At 44.8% G+C, this 21,100-nt stretch overlaps 3 protein-coding genes and 1 long non-coding RNA gene across 10 annotated transcripts; 2 read left to right on the forward strand and 2 right to left on the reverse strand.

The window, feature by feature from the left end:
• Window positions 1-279: 279 nt before the first annotated feature.
• Window positions 280-1,566, forward strand: LOC117135546 (PRADC1-like protein). Its single transcript, XM_033295839.1, has 2 exons — window positions 280-665; window positions 1,062-1,566. Exons 1-2 carry the CDS (start codon window positions 370-372, stop codon window positions 1,354-1,356), a joined length of 591 nt encoding a protein of 196 aa, XP_033151730.1. The 5' UTR covers window positions 280-369; the 3' UTR covers window positions 1,357-1,566.
• LOC117135542 lies at window positions 1,560-3,585 on the reverse strand. Its single transcript, XM_033295834.1, has 4 exons — window positions 3,442-3,585; window positions 3,095-3,148; window positions 2,852-3,009; window positions 1,560-2,630 (listed from the first exon to the last, which is right to left on the reverse strand). Exons 1-4 carry the CDS (start codon window positions 3,568-3,570, stop codon window positions 1,616-1,618), a joined length of 1,356 nt encoding a protein of 451 aa, XP_033151725.1. The 5' UTR covers window positions 3,571-3,585; the 3' UTR covers window positions 1,560-1,615.
• Window positions 3,586-4,363: 778 nt separating this feature from the next.
• On the forward strand, window positions 4,364-9,331 carry LOC117135544. 6 transcript variants are annotated; one of them, XR_004459033.1, is made up of 4 exons: window positions 4,364-5,692; window positions 5,747-5,898; window positions 5,957-6,982; window positions 7,063-9,331. XR_004459033.1 is itself a non-coding variant. In XM_033295838.1 (3 exons), the coding sequence occupies exons 1-3, from the start codon at window positions 5,575-5,577 to the stop codon at window positions 6,346-6,348; spliced, it is 612 nt and encodes a 203-aa protein (XP_033151729.1). In that variant the 5' UTR covers window positions 4,367-5,574; the 3' UTR covers window positions 6,349-9,331. The 6 variants fall into 6 exon arrangements, 1 of the variants encoding a protein (XP_033151729.1); XR_004459034.1 differs by having other exon boundaries at window positions 4,366-4,541; window positions 5,556-5,692; window positions 5,957-9,331; XR_004459032.1 differs by having other exon boundaries at window positions 4,371-5,692; window positions 5,957-6,434; window positions 6,540-9,331.
• A 3,084-nt stretch (window positions 9,332-12,415) lies between these two features.
• On the reverse strand, window positions 12,416-14,701 carry LOC117135548. Of its 2 annotated transcripts, none has more exons than XR_004459037.1 (3): window positions 14,623-14,701; window positions 13,277-13,347; window positions 12,416-13,208 (listed from the first exon to the last, which is right to left on the reverse strand). It is a non-coding gene; the product is annotated as an uncharacterized LOC117135548 (long non-coding RNA). The 2 variants fall into 2 exon arrangements; XR_004459036.1 differs by having other exon boundaries at window positions 14,658-14,685.
• Between the last annotated feature and the right edge of the window lie 6,399 nt (window positions 14,702-21,100).

The following is a 21,100-nucleotide window of genomic DNA, read 5'->3' on the forward strand; positions in this document are numbered from 1 at the left end:
ACTAATATTGGACAACACGAGCTTATGAAATCTATGTGATATCGATATGCCTTATGAAGAGGGTATTCCTGCTTATTAATATTTGGGGAGAAAAGAACTAATGAATTATATTTACCTCAAAAGCTATTACCTAGGAAAGGTCATAATAATTTAGTTTACTATTTATTTACTATTTTAATTTACTGTGTATTAATGTACTAATTTAATAAAATAACTCTTAATGCCTGCATCGATACCAATAAGTATTGTGAAAGGTCGATAGTATCGCCAGAGCGGCACTGCCTGCCGCCGGTTCATCCCTAACGCCATAGGAATTAGTTTGTTTTTTTTGCAACAAACATTTATATTAGTTATGCGTGCGTGGCCAAAATGCTAATCGCCTGGTTAGTGCTTGCCGCCAGTTTGAGCCGATCCATCAGAGCCAGCACCACGATATCGATACCGATCACAACGCAGGACATAATAGCGGGTGACGTGTTTTTTGAAATCCTGTCCCCCTCGGAACTGGAATACACGTACCGGCTGCGCCCGGCCAAGGACTTTGGATCCGCCTTCTCGGAGCGGTTGGAGGGTGTGCCGCTGGTGATCACAGATCCCCCCAGCGCTTGCCAGGAGATCCGGAACGCCAGAGATCTCAATGGGGGAGTCGCACTCATTGATCGAGGGTGAGAGCCTTTAGAATCTCTACGCAGCTTATCTTCGCTATTAAAAGATGGTCATAGCCACGGCCACTTTTTATCAGTGGTCTTAGACGAACCTATACCAAGACGCTAGGTGTAACTTTAGCCATAGTTCCATGCTTCTTATCAGAAATGTCAGAACCCGGTTACGTGCGTCCGGAGTGTCAGTTTAAAGTCTTTTAAACTAAATCCATCAAGTTTGCGAATCTTGTGGCTTTTAAGTTTCCTTTGGTACCAATGACACCTTTCTTTACAATAAGAATACAGATGAACGGATCTGAAAAGCGATATTGATATTTCATATCAGTTATTCAGGTTTTTTAAAACTACTGCAAATTATTGATTCTTGTCTTCATAAACTAACAATCTACCATTTTTCAGGGAGTGCTCCTTCCTTACTAAGACACTTCGAGCGGAGGCAGCTGGCGCATTGGCTGCAATCATCACTGAGTACAATCCCAGCTCTCCAGAGTTTGAGCACTACATCGAGATGATACATGACAACTCCCAACAGGACGCCAACATACCGGCCGGCTTTCTTCTCGGGAAGAACGGCGTCATCATCCGGTCGACGCTGCAGCGGCTGAAGAGGGTGCACGCCCTGATCAACATACCGGTCAACCTCACCTTCACCCCGCCCTCTAAGATTAATCATCCGCCGTGGCTGGGCTGGTGACGTGACCGGATTGCAGGCAGCTTAAAGGACTCGTGTGGAAGAGACAAACACGATCTGAAACCAAAGTGCATACTCGTAGGCTGAGAAGTCGAGACCGCAACTGAGACTAAACTTTAGAGTAACAATAAGTAGCTAATTCGTAGACGGCAGCCATAAACTGTAAATAAATAGCTTAGCAGCCAGAGAGTCAGGTCGCCAAGTTGTAATCTAGACAATACTATAATTCTTAATTATTATAGACAAATGACAACGAGTTATATTATATTTTTCCCAGTGCTGTGAGATTTAGGCACATGCCCAGCGTGAGAATCACAATGACCACCACAAGGATGGCGAAGCACAAGTAGTTTGGCTGGATGGGCATTCGAAACAGTTTGGCGGACATGTCCAGCGAGGCGGCGAACAGCAGCGTCGAGTTGAGATCTTCCGCTGAGGTATTGTGGTAAACAAATGGACGAACCCGTATCTGGTGTCCATTAGCTTGAGCATTCTGGCACACTCGAGTCACTGATGATGCCACGAAAAAGGGCAGCAATCCCAGAAATAGCCACAGCATCACGTTGGCAATGTTTAGCAGGACGAGCTTCAGGGCGCAGTAATGGAAATCAAAGTCCTTAAATAGGTACACCAATCCCGCGAATGCGTACGCCAGATTCATTACAATCAGGAAGCACACTGGAATAGACACGTGCTGATTTAAGCGCTCCAGCAGCTTGCGGAATTCGAGGACTTCCCTCATCCAATCCAGCGAGTCGATGGAGTGCATAAGCAGCTTGTGCGACAGCGTTTCCAGATGCATCCGCAGCAAATAACACTCGATGTAGTAGTTGCTCAGTATGATAATCTCCACCAGATCCTGCAGCAGTATGGTGAACAAGAGACCCACTCGCAACCACATCTCCCAGTCGCTTAGGATTTCCGCTAGCCATGACACCTTGACGATCTGGCTGGGCTGCATCATCACCACACAGCAGGCGTAGCCGAATAGCGAAATCAACAGGGCCAGTGCAATGGCCAGAAAAAGCCACAGCATTCGGCAGAGCCGTTTCGGCTTGGCGGACATCAGGAAAACCCTCTCGATGAGGTTCTGCAGCTGCTCGTGGTCGATCACCTTGCATACCAACACTGCCGACACGAAGGCCAAGAGGTTAAAGCCACTGGGCACTATGAACCCAAACAGAAGTTCTCCTATGGTGTTCGGGGTGGTAGCTCCGCCATCTGTCCCATTGGTTATGGGTCGAATATCCCGGTAGCTGGTGAAGCCTCGATCGCCCCTGAAAGTAAAGGTTGTGGGCTATAAAAAAAATCTTACAAAATAAACCAAAAAAAAAAAAAAACGCTGGGAATGGATTTCCCGTAAATAAACCAATTGATAAGAAAACATACATATATATGTGTATATGAATGCAATTAAGTTTACATGATGCAATAAATTACTATTCGAAAGTTTTCGTTTTTATTGAATCACTGTCATTATTTTTTATAGCGCACTCACCTGTACCCGCAAATATACCGCAAGAGGTATCCTACAAGCAGGACGAAGAGCACCATCAGCGCCTGGACATAGCTGCAGCAGGCACGGATGCTGGACATGTCCGTGGAGATGGGATTGAGGCCCACGAGGGTCAGGATGGCCACGTATGGACGGAGGAACTGTATGGCGAGACGTTGTTTGGTTGGTCAGTTCCCACGACATGAGTGAAAGGTAATCGGTGATCAATGATGACACCACACCCACCTTCCGTTTGCAGTAATCCAGCAGAGCGGAAGTGGGCTCATGCTCTCCCGGCTGCTGCAGTTCATCATTGGCATTCCCGTTGAGGCGATTGATGAAACAAAAAGAACTCTCCGCATTATGTCGATGCATGACAGACAAAGAACGATGGGCGTTAGTGGGTGATAGAGGGTGGAAAGAAACAGTTATAACAACAGTGAACGGGGGATTTCATTCACAACAAAAACACATGGCGTGGGTGGGGAGAGTTCCCGCTGATCGAAGCAGCGAGAGAAAGCACGATTAACGGGAGCGGGAGAGAGATCGATCGCGACCGGCGGTCCAGCCACAACTGAGGCCCCCCAACTTACAAGCTCGTCGTGCAGCCAGGATGATCCAATGGAGGTCGCTCGGCTGCGGCTCCCGCTTCGGCTGCTCCATGGCTCCCGACACCGATCGTAGTCGCGATCCCCTTCAGCTGTTCGTTCGGCGGCGCTCATCGAGTGCAACTGTAACGGTAACGGTAAATTGACTAAATTGAAACTCGAGCCGCGAAGAGAGCAAGAACCACAGAACTGACTGTGTGACGAAGCTTTCCTGCACCGTATGAAGCTCTCTTTTTGAGCTTTGTGTTCTTCCCGAACCCCACCACCGACCCATTCCCCCACCCCCTCCTCGCACACACACCCAAAACCCCCCTTATCAATCAATTTTATCTCGGGACCGAGCGGGGATCGCGTTTCTCGAGTCTGCTGGGCACCTGTTACAGTTTAGATAGGAATCAGCCCTGTTATCGCCGAACACTATCTGTGCCGGTTGTCCAATTTGCATACATATGTACATATACACATAGATATATGTATGCTCGGATCCATATCGGAACTGTGTAAACTCCCGCAGCATATACGAACATTTGTATGTTATTATCGCGTGTCTGGAGGGGCTTTTCTTTGTCACGCTTTCGCTGATCGGGCGCTTCGCCCCAATCACTCTCTCTTTTGTTCCAGCCGAACCCAATGGTGATGCTGATTATGCGTCCACAGACTAGAGTCTCTTCTTCATCCAATAATACACACAGAAAAATATAAATTACTTTTCGATTCCATTTTAGACAAAAAAATTAACATCTTCATCTTGCTTTAGATCTGTATATAATACCACATATAATGTTATTATTGATCTTGAAGCATCTCTTTGGTTCTTTGTGTGTACTGAAAGGCATGATAAGAAAGCTTTTAAGCTTGACTAGAGCTGCATATAACGGAGAATTTTTCACTTTCAAGACACAGTAATAAATTGAGAGTAGGGGCTATTGTTTATTTCCTCGTTAAATATTCATATTTACGCGAAAAAATGTAAATGTGTGGCATTTTTTGTAAATATAAAGTTTTGAAGCAATAATTAATAAAACATTGTTTATCACTCCGCTTATTTTTACAAGGGGTTTAAATTTGAAACTCCCGCCTTGAAGGTAAATTCAGTAAATGGCTGGCAGAGGGTTAACACTAATGTGCATGCACTCCTCCCGCATCGGTGATAAAGTTTCGAAATTTACGTCAAAGTAATTAAATAAAATTGAACGCAAGTCGAAAGCGGTTTAAACTTTTTGCCCACTTAAAATCCTGTTCGACGATTCGGCAACGAGGCCATGGACAGAGTCAGTTCCAGTTTAATACCAGTTTCAGGTCCAGATCCCATCCTGACCACGCCGCAGAAAGAAGCCGCAGACACAAGCCGCATGCTGTCGGGATGTGAGATACGAGCATCAGCTCCTCACTGACCAACCTACAGAACCCCCCATTGATTCCCCTTGCACGCTCATGTAAATTAGCTGCGTTGTCAAATAATTCTGATTTGTTGTTGCTACACTGGCATGCTAATAAAAGCGGAATGCCCAAGCCCAGCGCCCCCAATCCTCAGTCTCCAGTCCCTTGTCAATATGTCAGCCCGACGAGCGTTCGTCACTTGACAGTGCCCACTGTCGCACTCTAACTGGGCGTGGGCAGCGTTTTGTTTAAAAATCAAATCAAATATTACGAGAAAATTTCAATGCGGTCGGAATGCATAGGAAATTTTATGCTCGCCGCAGCCGCAAAAACGCAAATGTTGACTCCGCCGGACAGCAGCTGGAATCCGTCGAGATGGAGCCGCACAGATAGAGATACTCGTTCAGATACGGATACTGGTCACGTGAATGCATTCAGTGGGTCGATTCACGAATCGCTTTAAGTCCGATTTAAATGGGGTTTTGCGTAAATATATTTGATAGCTTTTAAATGGTGTGAACAAACAGTTATATGCACACATTTGCGTATGACCCATATTTAGTAACGGGTTATATATAAGTATATATTTCCACAGAGAGTATCTTTGAATGTTAAATATGCTATGGAGCTCTTAGAAGTCATGCCAATACAAACTTTAGTGACGATATGAAAAGGTTTTAAAACTATGTTGATTTTCCTGTGAAATAATTCCTTAATAGAAAGTCAGATTATAATACAATGACGAAATCGCCCCATTGGTATACGGTCAGCAACATAGTGATTCCCTCACAGTCCGGAAAACATCTCCAAAGTGATATAGGGCTGCTTAAGCTCTCAGAAAGCATCGATTACAATGGTACGTGAACAAATGTATCGCCCAACAGAAGATATTGAAAAGTGTTCTTCGCAGACTTTGTATACCCCATCTGCATTGCTTTAAATACTTCGGATATGGTAAAGAGAATAACGTATTTCAAAATCTCTGCCCGGCTTCCCCAGAGTTTTCGAAAGATAACAAAAATGACATAGCATTGCTCAGAATTAATCAACCAGTGGCCATGGGTAAGTCATTCTTAAACTTTCCAACCGACACTTTCATATTTGGTTTTCTCTTCTGCAGGCCAATTGAAGCCAATCTGTATGCTGTTGAAAGAAAGGCATCAGGAAATGGCCAAGTCTAGTGCGCCCATATCGTTTGACTACGTCCAAACTGCAGACCGCATACAAGTTTTAAGTAATAACGCTACACTTACAGATCCCAGGATATGTGCAAACAGGCTTCTAAGAACTATAGAATCAAATCAAGTTTGTGTGCAAGTTCCTCCCGAAACGGTCCACGAAAACGCAACACGTGGCGGCATTTTGGGTCTAAGGGTGATGTATTTGGGAAAGGAGGTGCTCATCCTGTTCGGTATCTCGAGTTATTCGCACAATGACATTGATGTCTTCACAAATGTTATGGCACACACTCAGTGGATTGCCAATGTTGTTAACTCCGATCACCAACTGTAGCCAGCACGGTAGTGAATAAATGTTCCTGACCAGCCACAAGCGCTTGAAGACGCCTAAAAGTAGGCAATGGATTCAATTACAAGGAAGTGAGTATAGCTGCAAACCTGCAATATGAAACCTCTTTTTAATAGCTAAACTATGATAACCTTCGGTGTATTTATGTTCTAATTCTCTCCTTTGTTGCTCTCCAGTCATTTAATAGCTGGTTTAAACTCTGTGTTTCATGCAACATATGTCCTTGGCAGCGCGTCAACAAGAGATCAGAGATTGTGGGACGTGTCAAGTGTCCGAAATTCAATTAGACTTCATTAGCATTACCAGCCGGTGGCAGCCACCCGACACCCCTTGTGGTTTCGTCTGTCTGTGTGCGTGAACAGATTCAAGCGTTGCAGATTAGCATAAATGAGATCATTAAAATGCGCTTACGTTTGTGTGGGTGGTGGCTATCCGTTGGCTTGGGGCAGTTGCGTGCGGGTCAAGGGGTCAGTGGAGGTGCGGAGTCACGACTTGGTCCTTTCGCACGTTTCTCAAAGAGCGACGCCGTCTGCAAATTGAGCTCGAGCCCCGTGTCCTGACGCCTCGTTTGCGTCCTTGTTTTCTCGGCCATCCAAAGGTGTCACTGCTGCTAGTGCAGGTTCGTGTCCCGGCTAGACGGAGCAAATTGAAATTTGCATAATTATTGCAGCATCTTTTTGAATGTGATGTCCTTCTCAGGTGCCTCCCAAATAGTTTCCACCGACTCCTCCTGCCAACCATCGCCTAATTTGCTCATTATGTTTAGTGTGATGAGGCAGTTAGTATAAAAAACAGAAGGAAATTCGGGCGAGAGGAGGAACTCCACATTAAATTTGGTTTCACTGTGCTACAAGTTTAAGGAATACAAGAGTTTTTTTTACAGTTGATTATTATTTTATTTTAAGATTGATGGGACATTCATAAGCTAAAACTGCTGGTATATGCCCTGTGTATGTTTGTTTTAAATAAATAAAAAGGAAGGCTAACTTACGTGATGTTCAACAAAATAGCTGTGTTAATTAGCTAATGACCCACATGCAGTTTACACAGTCATTCTTCAGATAATTGGGACATTCTTTATTTTGCTCGCCAGTGCTTCATTGAGCTCATTTTAAATTCAGTCGGGTTAATTGGAGAGCCATGCACCTGTTGCTCCGTGAACTTTGCCAGGACTGACCTTTCCAGCGGAAGTTCGTGCACATGCATTAAAATGCCACATGAGCTCATTGAGTTGGGGAGACCAGCCCGGCCAACAGCTCCGTGATGCCACCTCAGTAGCCGTCCCGTCAAACAAGCTAATTTTTGATGATATCCACAGGCGCTCAACGCGCAGGAGGAGGAGCATGGGCGGTCAGGATATGGGTGGACTGGCAGACTGGCTGCACTGGGGAGAGAGCACTAAAAGCCTGTCGCTGGCTGCAAATTGAATCAGTCGTCCTGTGTTTCGTCCTTCGTCCATTCGAGTGCCTGTGTGTGTGTGAGTTCGCCTGGGGCGAGTTTTAGTGTCCAGCGGGCGGCGTGCGCGCTCTCATGAAATGTGACCGCAATTGCGGTTCGTTAGCTGCATTTCAGCTAGTCCGCATCCATGTCAGGGCGTCGTGATGCAGCGGCGCCACCAGGAGCTCTGCCTCTGCTCCACCTGCACGTGCTGCCGCCAAAAAAGCAACCCCAATGGGGCGGACCAAGGGGGCTGGGTTTTCCGGGGGCTGTGACCATAGCCAGCATGGCCAAAGCGCTGTGCTTAAGTGGTCCAAGCGACCGAAAGCACTTTGACCATGCGGTGGTGGCCAAATCCCCGACGGGCTTCCTCCAATCCACACACTATTTTACCGCTTCTACACAGGAGTCGCACGATATACGAGTACTTCAGTTTCTGCAGACCAACGAAAATGGAAAATGAATACCTCTACGTATTCTCATTAAAGACTTCATTTACTATCCTAATTTTCTTCTGTATTTTGGAAGATGTATTTACGAGATCTTACTTAGACTTATTAGGCGTTTGTAAACCGATGAGTAACCTAAATCTACCCATACTCGTCATCATTCTGATCCATTTCTCATTTCTCGCTGTGCAACAAATGCTTTAAAGCTCTGTGAGAATCGAATCCCCAGACGAATACCCAACTGACTGGGATTATTTATGTTGAAAATATCAAACGTTTGAGGATTGCCCAGGCACTTAACGGCAATTAGCCTTGGGGCCACACACACACCTGTGGATTCAGGACGTAGCCCATCATTCCCATAGCCACTGAGGGGGTGGACACTCCACCTGCGTCCGCAATCACAGCTCAATGCTCCGGCCAGCTCGACGGGATTTGCGCATCATCAAATGACCAACTTGAGGTAATTACCAACAAAGAGCAGGAGACACGCACGCAGATATTCAGCAGCCCCAGTCAGAGCCCCATCCTCACATCCTTTCACTCCGGAGCTCCCGATCCGACCGGGCACGCAGGGAAAAAACTTCTGGCCTGGCCCCCGTTTGGTGTCTCCTTTCAGCGCCGGACAACGTGACAAGCATGCGGAATAAGCCGGAGACGGAGATGGAGATGGGGACTGAGTTGGAGGCGGAGACCTAGAAGCGACCGAAGGAAAGCTGCACAATTTAAACGGATCTCGTCCTGGATTTCAAGGATATGTCGCATTAACAATGCCCTGACCTACTGATGAGTGCCAAATGAGTTGTTAGAGGAGTGGCAAGGAGGCGGGAGCCCAAGTTTCCCCAACCCACCTGGCGGCACTGCGAGTGTGGGTCCTTTGGGGTGTGGGCCTGCGACTTTTGTTGCCAAACTAAATATTGTTAGGCAAAGTAAACGACGTTGTAGACTTTGTGCCAACGGAGGCTGCCAAGACAGAGGCGTTTGCCAGGGGGGTGCAAGGGTCTTGGGTATACAATTTATATCCGAGCAAAGGAATCATGGCAAATTATGTACGCTTTAATAAAATTGGCTTGATGGCTCTATTTCCCTTTTAGTTTTTACTAATAATAACTTATTTACAAACAGAACTGCCCCTTTGGATTGCGATTAAGAAAATACTATCAAATTTTTTAAAGAGTATTCCTAATTGATACCCATATCGAAAAGGAGCAAATATAAATAAATACATTAAGAGTTTCTGGGAAATGTTCTAAGGAATCCCAAACAGCTCAAAGAAGCAACGGATAAGAAAAGAAGAGGTTCCTGTTAATTCCCTCATCTCGATTTTCGCATCTGCTGGAATTCGCCCTCGCAATTTTCCCCCCGTGGAAATTTGCGTGGAAGGTCTCTGCTTTCGGCGTGCTTTTTCCAAGGACCTGGGCGAGTGGCTCACGTCTATTACCGTTAACCGAAACCCCATGCCATTGCGGCCATTCAAGTCGACATCCTATCAGGGCGGCTGCTCCTTCGGGGGCACCTGCCGCCCCACCCTTCCCTTTCAACTGCTCCTGCTGCTTGGATTTCTGGCCTGGCTTCTTCTATTGGAGATTTCCTTCCTCATTTTCCGGCTGTTCCTTGTGTGTGGGTGGGTGCGTTTTTATTCTGTTCCTTTTTTCCCACCATTATGAAACTGAAGCCGGGCTGAACAGAGGATGATGCAGTTGGCAGAGGACGCACCTTGGATTCCCTGCAGCACACACACACACACGTATATATACTTACAGGATATCCTAGCTCATTGTTGACGCAACTTGCTCATTAATTTTTTACGCTTAATGTGCGCTCATAATGATTTTTAAATTGAGTCTCCGATTTCAGAGATTTCCTCCTGACTTTTCTACCGCCGACTTTGGACAGTAAACAGTAATGACGTCAGAGGCTGGTCATTAGTGGCCAAAGCTCATTCATTTGTGTCGTGCATTCAATCACTGAATCATTGATACATCGAGTCATTCGTTCATTTATTCATATTCGCCGACAAATAGAGAAGGCAGCCGTGAGGATAAACAATGAGTTTACTGAATGCACTGATTAAAATGCAATAAGCCCCCCGCATCCCGCCCCACCATCCATCCATCACCTTGCCGCACACACAAACTCCTTTGCAGCTCATCGCATCACGCATACGCAACGTTGTGCAGTTGGTAGGTCGAAAAGTGCTGAACGTTTGGCCCGGCTGACAAATTTAATTACTGCCCGGGCATTGGTGCCCTGTGCTCTTCTCCGGACTCCGGACAACGGACTCAGTGCTGTTTGTCTCGTCACTGATATGGCCCAGACACATGACCGTAGGTCCTTGGTGCTGGCTGCCCCGTTGTCCTTTCCCGGACGAAGTCACTTCATTTGATGCGTCAATCAGCACAATCAAAAACTGCAGCCATGAAAATCAATTAAAAACCCGTTGACACACTGGCCCGACCCAAGTATACCACACAGAGAAAAATTTGCACCTAATTTGTAGGCAGTTATGAGCGGTACGGAATGTTTTTACATCATTTTTATGGTTCAGATCTTTATTTAGAAGACATGCATAATAATATGAAGAACATTTCCTAAATATATCATTTCGCCCTTTCCGATGAACACAAGTAAGTTGAATTATAGTATAATGAAGTATGATGATCATGTGGATATTTCAACCGGAACCGGATATTGCCATAGCGTTGTCGCCGTGCAGCTCGTTGTGTTTGAGTTTTTGCCTCGTCCTGTGTCCTTTTTGCCGAATCCTGCGCCTGGTGCAGGTCCTGGTCTTGGGTTGTGTGCATCCGTTGGCTGTCAACAACGTTGAACGTTTTGCAATTGACGCCGCCAGGATTAACATTTATATTTCAGCTGGCTAAAAGGGATCGTGTGGATGGATGGTGGGCGACGAATGGGAATGGCCGAACCTATGTTATTTTTGCTTGTTTCATGCTCGTTACAATTCATTTGATATGCAAATGCTCTTTTGTAGCGGATATAGGTAACACATTCATTCACACACTCGCCTGCAAAACAAATCAAAGGCGGGCGACATGACTCTCAGGATTTTCCGACGCCCGTTTCCGTTTTCCCGCCGATCGCTATCAGTATGGGCATGGGTAGCAGTAACGGTAACGTTACACCGCTCCCGGTGACGTCAGCATGTTGTTGCATAGTTAATTGGTGCCGCCGATGAGTTGCACAAATCGGTAAAGAGAAAGGCAAACTGGCGAAAGGCTCGCCCACTTAATAAATGAAATGTCATTGAGGCATGCGGCAATCAGCGCCGCACCAAGCTCAAACGAAAACACAATTCAACACGCAGCGGATGACATCGGTGGAGGACTCCAATGGCAGTGGAGGAGTGAATGGATCCCCACTAACTGACTGACTGAAGTGCTGAGGACCCCGAGGACTGAAGGACTGAGTGACTGACTGGCTGGCTGGATGACTGGTTGACTGACTGGCCAACTGACAGAGTCCAGCCGAGCCTGGCTTTATCCGCCCCTTCAGGACTTCACGCGGATGGGGGGTGTAGTGAATGGGAGCGGTGGAAAGTCACACCCACTTGTCCACTTGTCATAGACACCACACTGGCATTCCGCACAAGATACTTTGCTAAAAACAGCAGATCCAGCATTCGGAGGAATTCTAGGTCACTTACAAAAAATAATATATGAAAGATTTGGAAAATGTTAAGTAACTAACATTAAATCGAAAACGCAATTTCTTTATTATAAATTCAGGAGTAAAGGGCACATGGGAGTGCTAATATGCCGCCTGCTACCCCTTAGTTTCCCACCAACAAGATTTACAAGAGACCCTAAAAAAGCGGACGATGCGTGCGCGACGGCACAAGCTGCCTGCCTGCAACTCAGCTGCAATTGCTGCTGCCACTGCTGATTTCTACTGATGCTATATCTGCTGCAGCTATGGCTGATGCTGCTGCTGCTGCTGCTACTGCTGCTGCGTCAGCTGCAACTGATGACATTGTCAGGCATCAGGGCGGCTCTGCTCTCCAGCTATGAAGGGACTAACGGGAATGACAGTTGCTCAGCGCCAGACATTGGGATCCTTCAGCTGCTGCACAGAGGAAATAGAAAAATGAAATTAAATATTATTTTACAAATAAGTCAATAACACAGTTTAATTTAACAATGTATAGCTTAACAAATTATAATCTTAAAAAAAAATTTGGTACAATGTATTCGTAACAACATGAAAGTAACAACATATAAAGACATATAAAGATATATACATTATACAACATATAAAGATTTGGATTGTGAACAGCAAAAGCTCAAGTAATTTTTTAAATTTTTAAATATGTAATGTGTAAGGTGTATGGTTTCGGATAAAAAATATAAAACAACAAGATCCATTTCAGTTCTTCCAGTGGTGATGCGGGCCATGCGATGTTAGTGGACGCCTCCGGCAAATTAAAACTTGGGCCGCACTCTTGACACGTGCTTAGTTGGAGCTGCATTCGTTCTCCCCCTGGCATCCGGAATGAATCCCCCTCACTACGCCCATGTGGCCTCTTTTTTTGGTTTGCATGTTTGCGGCTTCTGCGGACTGAGTTTGCTCTGGCCATCCCCTGCATTTTTTCCTCCTGTTTCGGTGACGTTTGCCTTCCTTTTCTCCGGTTTTAGCCAGTTTAATTTATGGGATCGCATCACAAGCTTCAAGCGGCGGCGTGCGAATGCAAATACTTGTTGAATACATTGCGGCGCTGAGGTGAGAGGTCAACTTTCTGTTAAATTTATGTGGCAGCCACCTAGTTATTTATAAAGTTAAGTCCATGCTTTCAACGGCAATTAATTGTTTTGTTTCAGGATAGCGAACTAATGCAAATAATAAAAATGAAAAGAACAAGAGTATTGTTTGCATTAATCACTGATCAAAACCATATATGCACCACGATTTGTTGATCAAGAGATGCAGCGAAGTAGCATCAACCTTGGGCATGAAAATCAAAGATTATTTATATTAATAATTGGAAAAGGTTTAAAATTAATAATACCTACCGCTTTGTGGATAAATTAATAGGGAGTTTCGTGTAGCTTCCATTTCTGGTTGCCCTTTTAAAAGAACAATGCTGAAAATATTCGAAAACAAAGAACTAATTAAAGCAAAGTTCTCTTTCAATGATTAAATGTTGTTAAAATTGTATGCCTTGACTGGAATAAATTGATGCCTTGTCTTTCTCGTTTTAAAAGTTGCATCTGTTGCACAAATTGGTGCTGCAGTTGCAGCTAAATATTGGTCTTATTTTTTTTGGCGCTCTTACATATGTTTGCTGGCTAAAAATGTAATCAAATAGTAATTTATGGCCGGGAAATTTCTGCCAAATGCGCAAAATTTGCGAATATTTTTTAGATACTTTTTTGGTGGTCCACACACATGACATTGCATAATTTTAGGCATAAATTTTTCGAACTAGCGGCAGTTGTCGGCCTAGTGGGTGGTTGTGTTTTTGAGTGTGCTGCAGTATAAACAACCCACTCAACCCATTTTGGCTGCGCTGTCTGCTCTTTTTCAGCCCAACATGTTAGGCATACATGTTTTTTTATCCCCCGACTATCTGGAACAGAAGGAAGGGGGTGGGGGGCTGTAGTTGTCAACAAAAATATCACTTGTTTGCATGAAAAATCTCTGCCAACGGTACGACGAATAAAAACAGTAACCCGGCAAACCAGCAAACGGCAGCGGAATTGAGCAATTTTTATGAATAGCAATAGTCACTGAAAATATAGGCTGTTCTATGGGAAAAGAGCCCTAGTTCATCTGTCTTGCTTGAAGTGGGTGGTACGAAAATAAAAAAAGTAGAGCGGTTGGGGGGTTTTGGGTGCTTGACAGTTTGACGCCCCGTAATTCATGCCATGATGAACGTCGACTGTAAAAACCTTTTTTTCGCTGGCTACTCACATGACATTTCACTTGACTTATGGAACAGCTGTTAGAGATTAGCATTTAACACGGGTTCCGTCGGCCATTTAAGCCCTTCATCGGGGCTTAAATGAGCTTAAATTGGCAACATTAAAAAAAATGAACACATTTGTCGCTAATTCGATTTGTCTGTCGCAACAGAAATGGCGGCTGGCGATCGGGAAAAATGTTCGGATTGGTCGGGGTCATAATTTATTACCTCCAGTTGGCCAACTTAATTATATACGTTTAATACAATTTACGATAAAGCAAAAAATCGAAGCAAATAGCGGCGGGATGTCCTGTGAGGGATGGCGAATTAAAAATAAAAATTGAACGGGCAAAAAGTGAAACGTAAGTGCAGCCGCAGCAGATGGCATTTTGTAAAATTTGCCCTCCATTCATGAAAGTTAATAATTGAGTTCGCTGAGCAGAGCAATTATACCTGGAGTTAATGGAATTTTTCTTCTTTTCTCTCACCCCAAGACGTCAAAGTCCAGTGCTAGATACACCCTTGATCCGACGATTCAATGGAATTTCTCCAATCAGCAACCGAAATAAAAGACGGGAGCACCTGTTGAGTCTCCGCTGGTATCATGTGCAACACCACCGTCAAGATTTTCAGATAATTGGACTGCAACTGAAAACTTGGTTGAGTCTCCGCTGGAATTATCTGTACTGCTACCGTCAAGATTTTCAGATAATTGGACTGCAACTGAAAACTTGGTTGAGTCTCCGCTGGAGTTATCTGTACCGCTACCGTCAAGACTACCAGTAATTTGGAGTTCATTCGCTTGGTTTCGCGCGGTATTGCGTCTATATGCCCTTTTCTTTGGATGGTGATAAATCACCGTTCGGCTTCGCAAAGTCACGTAGACTCTATCCATTTGCGAGTAAGATGTTTAAATTTGAAGTGGTATAGGTATTAACTGAAGTTTTTGAAGTTACGTTATGTTTAACTGAAGTTCGTAAAACTAGTGACAGATATAAAAAAATGCCTGCTCTCTCGGCAGTTCGGCCTCCAAGCCGCGTCGATCTCTGTAGAAGCGCACTTTCCTCTATCGCTTTTTCATTTTCCATTTCCAATTTGGGGCGCGACTGCAGTTGCCCGTTTAACACTAATTTAATTAATTGCATTCATTTTGGCGCCACTGTCGTCTGTGTCTGTAACGGCAAATTAACGGTAGTGGCATGTGTGTGTGTGTGGCTCTCCCATTCTCTCAGCGTGTGCACGCGTGTTGAGCGCGGGAGAGTGCATTTCCGGTTTTGGTTTTTGAGGTTTTAACGGTTTCGGCTCTCCGCTCCTACCTGCATAAAATACCCAGGATCTGCTGATTTAAAGGGTATATTTCGATGCGCGATACATTTGCTACTTATGTGAAAGTTCGGAAACCGTGAATGTAATTAGCTACAAAAGTGAAAATGTGGACAAACTAATATCTAATATATATTTAATGGAACAAAAGTGAAAAGCTGGGTGAACCCTTTCGATTCACCCGCTCAGTTGTTCACTTGCGCCCAGTTCAACAGAGCCATAAGTAATCGCCAATGCACAGTCGCTCGACTTGACACTTAAATCGTTTGGGGATTTTGTACCAAGTCAGCGGCGACTTCATATTTTTGAGGACATCAAGTTGCGATGTCTAATCGACTCTAATTCGATTTGCGCTGGCCCAATCAATTGCGTTACCGAATTAATGTTTCAATTGAGTCGCAATTACGTCCATCTACGGACCTAGCCCTGAAAATAATTGCAATCAATGGTTGGCAGCCAGACGGCGAAGCTGGGAAAATGCCTTTGTGGCATTTCAAATTAGCGCATCGCTGGCAACCGACTTTACCGATTCCACCGATTCCATCGATTCAAATTCAAATTCAGATTCAGATTCAGTTTCAGAAATATGCCAAATGGTCGGAACAAATCTGCAGTTAGCCCGGCGCCATTTACAAACTGCTCGCCATCAGGCCGCAATTATGCAAGTGAGGGCGTGTCATTGTGCGCGTAATTGTGGGCTCTTTCAACTGGAAAATGTTTCGGGCTAGCATAAACAAAAGGCCTCCTGTCCGCCGTTTTTGGGGTTCGAGTTTTAATTTTCGTATAACCGCACTTCACCGGCGGTCGCCGTGTGGCACGCGTACTTATGCACCCGAATGTACGGCTGTATGTGCAATGTCAACTTGATTATAAATTCAATGGAGAGCCGGTCTTTGTTTTAGATACTGAATAGACTGATGGACGGGCTGCTGAAATGGTTGCGTTCTGAAATGCGGATGTGCTGTCAATTAGCAGGAGATGCCGAAGAATCGAATCGGGTTTCTTCCCGCGATAACGTGTGTCTACGCCAGTCACTGCAATGGATCCTCCGGCATTTCAATCAACGATTGACAGTTGCCGTGGCAACCTGACTTTGTAACCAGAAAGCGCATTCACTTCGGCTTGGTCCTTGTGGCCTTCTGTGCAGGCTGCAAAATTCTAACTCTGTTGTCGGTGCTTAAGTTGTGGAATTAGGTGAAGCAGGTTATCAGTTACCACTAATGATATATACAATAGTAATCCGTTTAGCATTCAAATTTCAATGATATATGACAGATGCCCACTGAAGTTCGTGTGCTTTCAAGCCCAACCGCTTTCCAGACTTATATCCCATTTAGTGCTCATTTAACGCACATTTACTTCGTGTCAAATTCGAATGGCATATCATGTGTGGCTTTGAGGCCTTTGAGCTTCTTTGAGCTGACTGAAATTTTGGCACACACCATCTAAAGTCGATTTGTGCCAACTGTTTTAATGCTTAATGCTATTTCCACACCTCCTTCTGCTCCAACCCCCGGATTCGACTAATGAGCTTTGGGTACCTTTTGGCTTTTGTCATGCTCCTTTGACATGTGCTCCTCGGGTCCCCAGCGTGTCCTTTGTAAGCATGAATTTGCATTTGCATTTGGCCTGAGACGCAGGCTCAGTTGGAATTTGCAATGAGAATGACTCCTGGCCAGGAGAATCGGTGGGGCTGGGGGCCGGAATGCTTAACCAACTGCTTGGCATGTGAGCACTGTAGCCCAACCAATGCGGCTGCAATTTATGAAGTTCAGCTGTAATGCGCTTTTAACCTGCAGCAGGAGCATCCTGCGAGCAGCTTTTGTGGCATTGTGGCATCGCAGCTACAACTGCAACTGCAGCGGCTCGAATGCCGCTTATTATTATGCGGGGCACGTGGCCGAAAACTAAACACACGACCCCACGAATCACCAGACGGCGTGCACTGCGCGCAAATCTTTGTGCTTTTAAAACTTAATGTACAAACTCTTTTACCCCGCTAAGTTTTCTTCAGTAACTTGTATCGGTTGATTCTGTGTATCTCATCCATTATTATTGCTTGGAAGCATGACAAGCTCCTTCTTTTTTGCCAGTGCATCCGGCAGCAATTTATGCTCACTCACACACTCGTACATCCAGCTCACACACCCAACTCACACAAATAAGTCTGGGCAAACATAAAATGTAACATGCGAGCGCCGCATGTGCCGTGCACAATAAATACGCGATACCTCGGGAGGCGGCCGCTGGCAAGGGGGCGTGGCACGAGGTGGTGCTGCACTGTCAAATGGCATGGTCAAGTAGTTTGGCTAAAAACTGCAAACTGGCGGCGGTCACGAGGGGAAAAGTGAGTGGCAGATCATGTTTCTTGGCACGCACACAGCTGCACATTAATATCAAACATGGCTTATGGCAATGAAAAGTGCGGCTTAAAGGGGTGCTAAAGCGGGCCAAAAGTGGGGTGGGGGGGGAGGTCAAACTTTGACAAGGTTCAAAGCCACTAGAGTGCGCAATGGACACCATCGCATTGGCCCAATTAAAACTAAACAACAAAAAAGAGGAAGCCCCACTGAGGCGTGAAAGTGTTTTCCCACCTCCGGAGTCCGGACCCAGCCCAGTTTTCCACTGCTTTTCCTGGCTCTCGAAAGTGTGCACAAATATTTTGACAAAGCAAATATTTATCAACTTTTGTGCTCTCCTGGCCTTTGGCTCTCTGCATCCGAAAGCAAAGTGATATGGTCCGACGTAATGGACATGATATGGGGCTGTTTGCCAGTCTTCTGGGCAAGAAATTCAAAGTCAAAGTTGTTTGCTCAGCTATATGGGTGGCATAAAAGTCCTTTGGCCCTGAGTGCTGTGAAGGTGAAGAGGTGTCTGCATTCAGTAGTATATATGTAGTATCGAGCAACATATAGTTCATAGTGGCACAAATATGTGATTAGCTGGTGTAGGACTGGCAACTTTTGGAACCCAAACATTTGAGCCGTTGCTGTAGATTATTTAGAGGGCATTGCGAAAGGCTTGTTAAAAACTAGTCGTTCCTAAAAATATCAACCATGGATATACAAATATTTATTTTCCTTTCAGTACTTTGCTGTAACTAGCAATATACCCCCTGCTGTTGCAGGTGCGGCTGCATTTTCCGAAGCACAGCAGTGCCGAGGATGTTGCAAAAGGACGCAGGACGAGAGTGCGAAAACCCAATAACCCAGAGCTCAAGGTGACAACGATGCAGCGGGGCCAGAAAGTCATGGTGTGTCTCTTTCGCCGGATTTGTGTGCTTTGTTGCCCCTTTTGTTTGCCCTTGCCGCTTGTCGGTGTTGCTGTTGACTTATTATATTTTAAGGGAGAACAAAAGCCGTCTACTGCCTGCTGTTCTTCTGACTGTTTCCATTGTTCAAAACTCGCAAGGGTCAAAGGTGAGCGGTGGGGCCCGAGTCGCATGCTTTCCGCCCACTATTTGCTTTCACTGATGTGCAGATTGTCACTCCTGCTCCCCTTTAGTGTCCAAGATTGCAGCAGTCCAAAGTCAGTTAGTGTGTCTGCCTGACTTTCATCCTGCACCCCATACTATTCTCAGGTTTTCGAATAGTCTAAATATTTGGTATACATCTGAGAATTGTCATATAATTTTTGTTTGTTTTGATACTACCATATTTACCTTGCCATACTTGTTGCTGCAACTTTTATGTAAGATATTCACCTAAATAGGCTTAGAGATTCGTTCGTTATAAATTCATGTTATTGTAAAGAGGACAAGTTCTCTGAACGTATCGTAAAGGGGGCATTTTCCCATCTAATAATACCGAAATGCTCTTGCGTTGTCTATACCGAAGTCTGTTTTTCTTTAAGCCCCTTGTGCCTCCTCTTTTTATTTCAAGTGAAGGGTATGCCTGTATCGCATACATGCATAAGTCCCTATTCGAGGTCACACATGCCACACAGGTAGGTCGCCTTCAGTTGGCAGGTTGCAGGTCGCAGTTGAATAAATTTGTACAATGTCACGGCAATTATGTAAAACAGCGCCATTAGTGCTAAGATTTTCACCTCGAGCGGACCTGACTGACTGTCGACTGAATGGCTGACTGGCTGACTGACTGAATGAGTGAGTGTGCGACTGACAGACATTTGCCGGAATTTATGAGGCATGCTGCAAGGACAATGCAACCTGCAGCGAGTGTTTGTGCATGTTGATGATGTTGCCACAGCGGCTGACGCTGCATGCAGCAGTGAATTATTTATGCCAACTTGACATTTACTTGGCCAGGAGCCTCTCTAAGCCCTGAGCTCGTGCTCTCAGCCCTGAGCCTTGTCCTTTGCCTTGCCTACTTGCTCTGCATGGGCATTTTTTAGAGCATACTTTCCAGCGCATTTCGTATTAATTGCTCTGGCGTTGAACTTTCCGCAGATTTCGCTGCACAAAATGCAGCCGTACAGTTAATACCTAAAATCATGTACTTCAAGACCAACGTTATAAATCATTTTTAGATAATCTCAAGAGATTTTAATCCAATTGAGTTGTTCAACAAATAAGTCAAACGTTTTGCTTCAGGTCTTCAAGGCTAAAAAGTGGTTTCAAATTGTTTATTTTGTCTAAATATTAATGTGTCTAAGAAATGTATACTGCTTTTTTAAATCTTGCATAGAGAGCGTCTAAGATCCCATTCATATTGGATTTCCATCAGCTGCCCAAGATGAAGATGAGATGTGGCCGTCTCAGCCGCAATGCTTAAAAACATTTTAAATATTCATAATTCAATTTTGAGTTGGTTTTCCGCTCAACTTTTTGTGGCCAGTCAACTCGGTGTTGTTGCCCTAAATACATATAAATATATATAGTTGTAACTTATTTGCTGCCACCGTGGCTGTTGCAACTTGTTTGCTCCGGCTTGGCCGCCGAGTATCTTATTTTCTTTTGGTACGTTATTAATGAGCAAAAGTAGAAATGCAGGCCACAGAAACAGATGGAGGTCGGTGAAAGGGGACTTGTAGTGCGGTGTTGCCAAGGGATCGAGGAGGGATTTCCTCGCAAACACTGCCACCGAGCTGGCTCACAAAATTGCGTTATATTTGCGGAATCTCTAGTACGAATATTAGGTAGTTAAAGTAATCAACTTGGTTTCTAGCATGCGGTTGCTGTAAGCCAAAGGTTCAAAATGAAGCTGTGTAACTGCGAAATTTCGTTTAATTATTCTGAAATCTACAAATGGGAAGTTTATTTTAATATTTTTTTAGATAGAAGAGTAAGTAGATATTTGAACCACGAATGTGGTGGGCAGACAAAACTAACTCCCGACTTAACAGGTGCTCAAGGACCCCGACTTATCGGGCCTACAGGGCATTGGCTTACTCGCTAACGCTTTTTTACTACCAAAGCCACGGCCAGGGGCAGTCGACTGGCAAAAACAAAACAAAGCAAAGTAATAATTTCCGAAGTTTCTGACGGTACCACCATTCCAGCCAGCCACTATCCACTGACCAAGTCTAGATGCACTTAAATATGTATATAGAAAATTTTTAATATGCCCGCGCGCCCATTACTTTGTAAATGCGGAATAAAAAACGGCAGAACTCAAAGGAAAGTGGTGGGTGAAGAATTAAATAATAC

This window comes from Drosophila mauritiana, chromosome 2R, assembly GCF_004382145.1.
Source record: "Drosophila mauritiana strain mau12 chromosome 2R, ASM438214v1, whole genome shotgun sequence".
NCBI classification, from domain to species: domain Eukaryota; kingdom Metazoa; phylum Arthropoda; class Insecta; order Diptera; family Drosophilidae; genus Drosophila; species Drosophila mauritiana.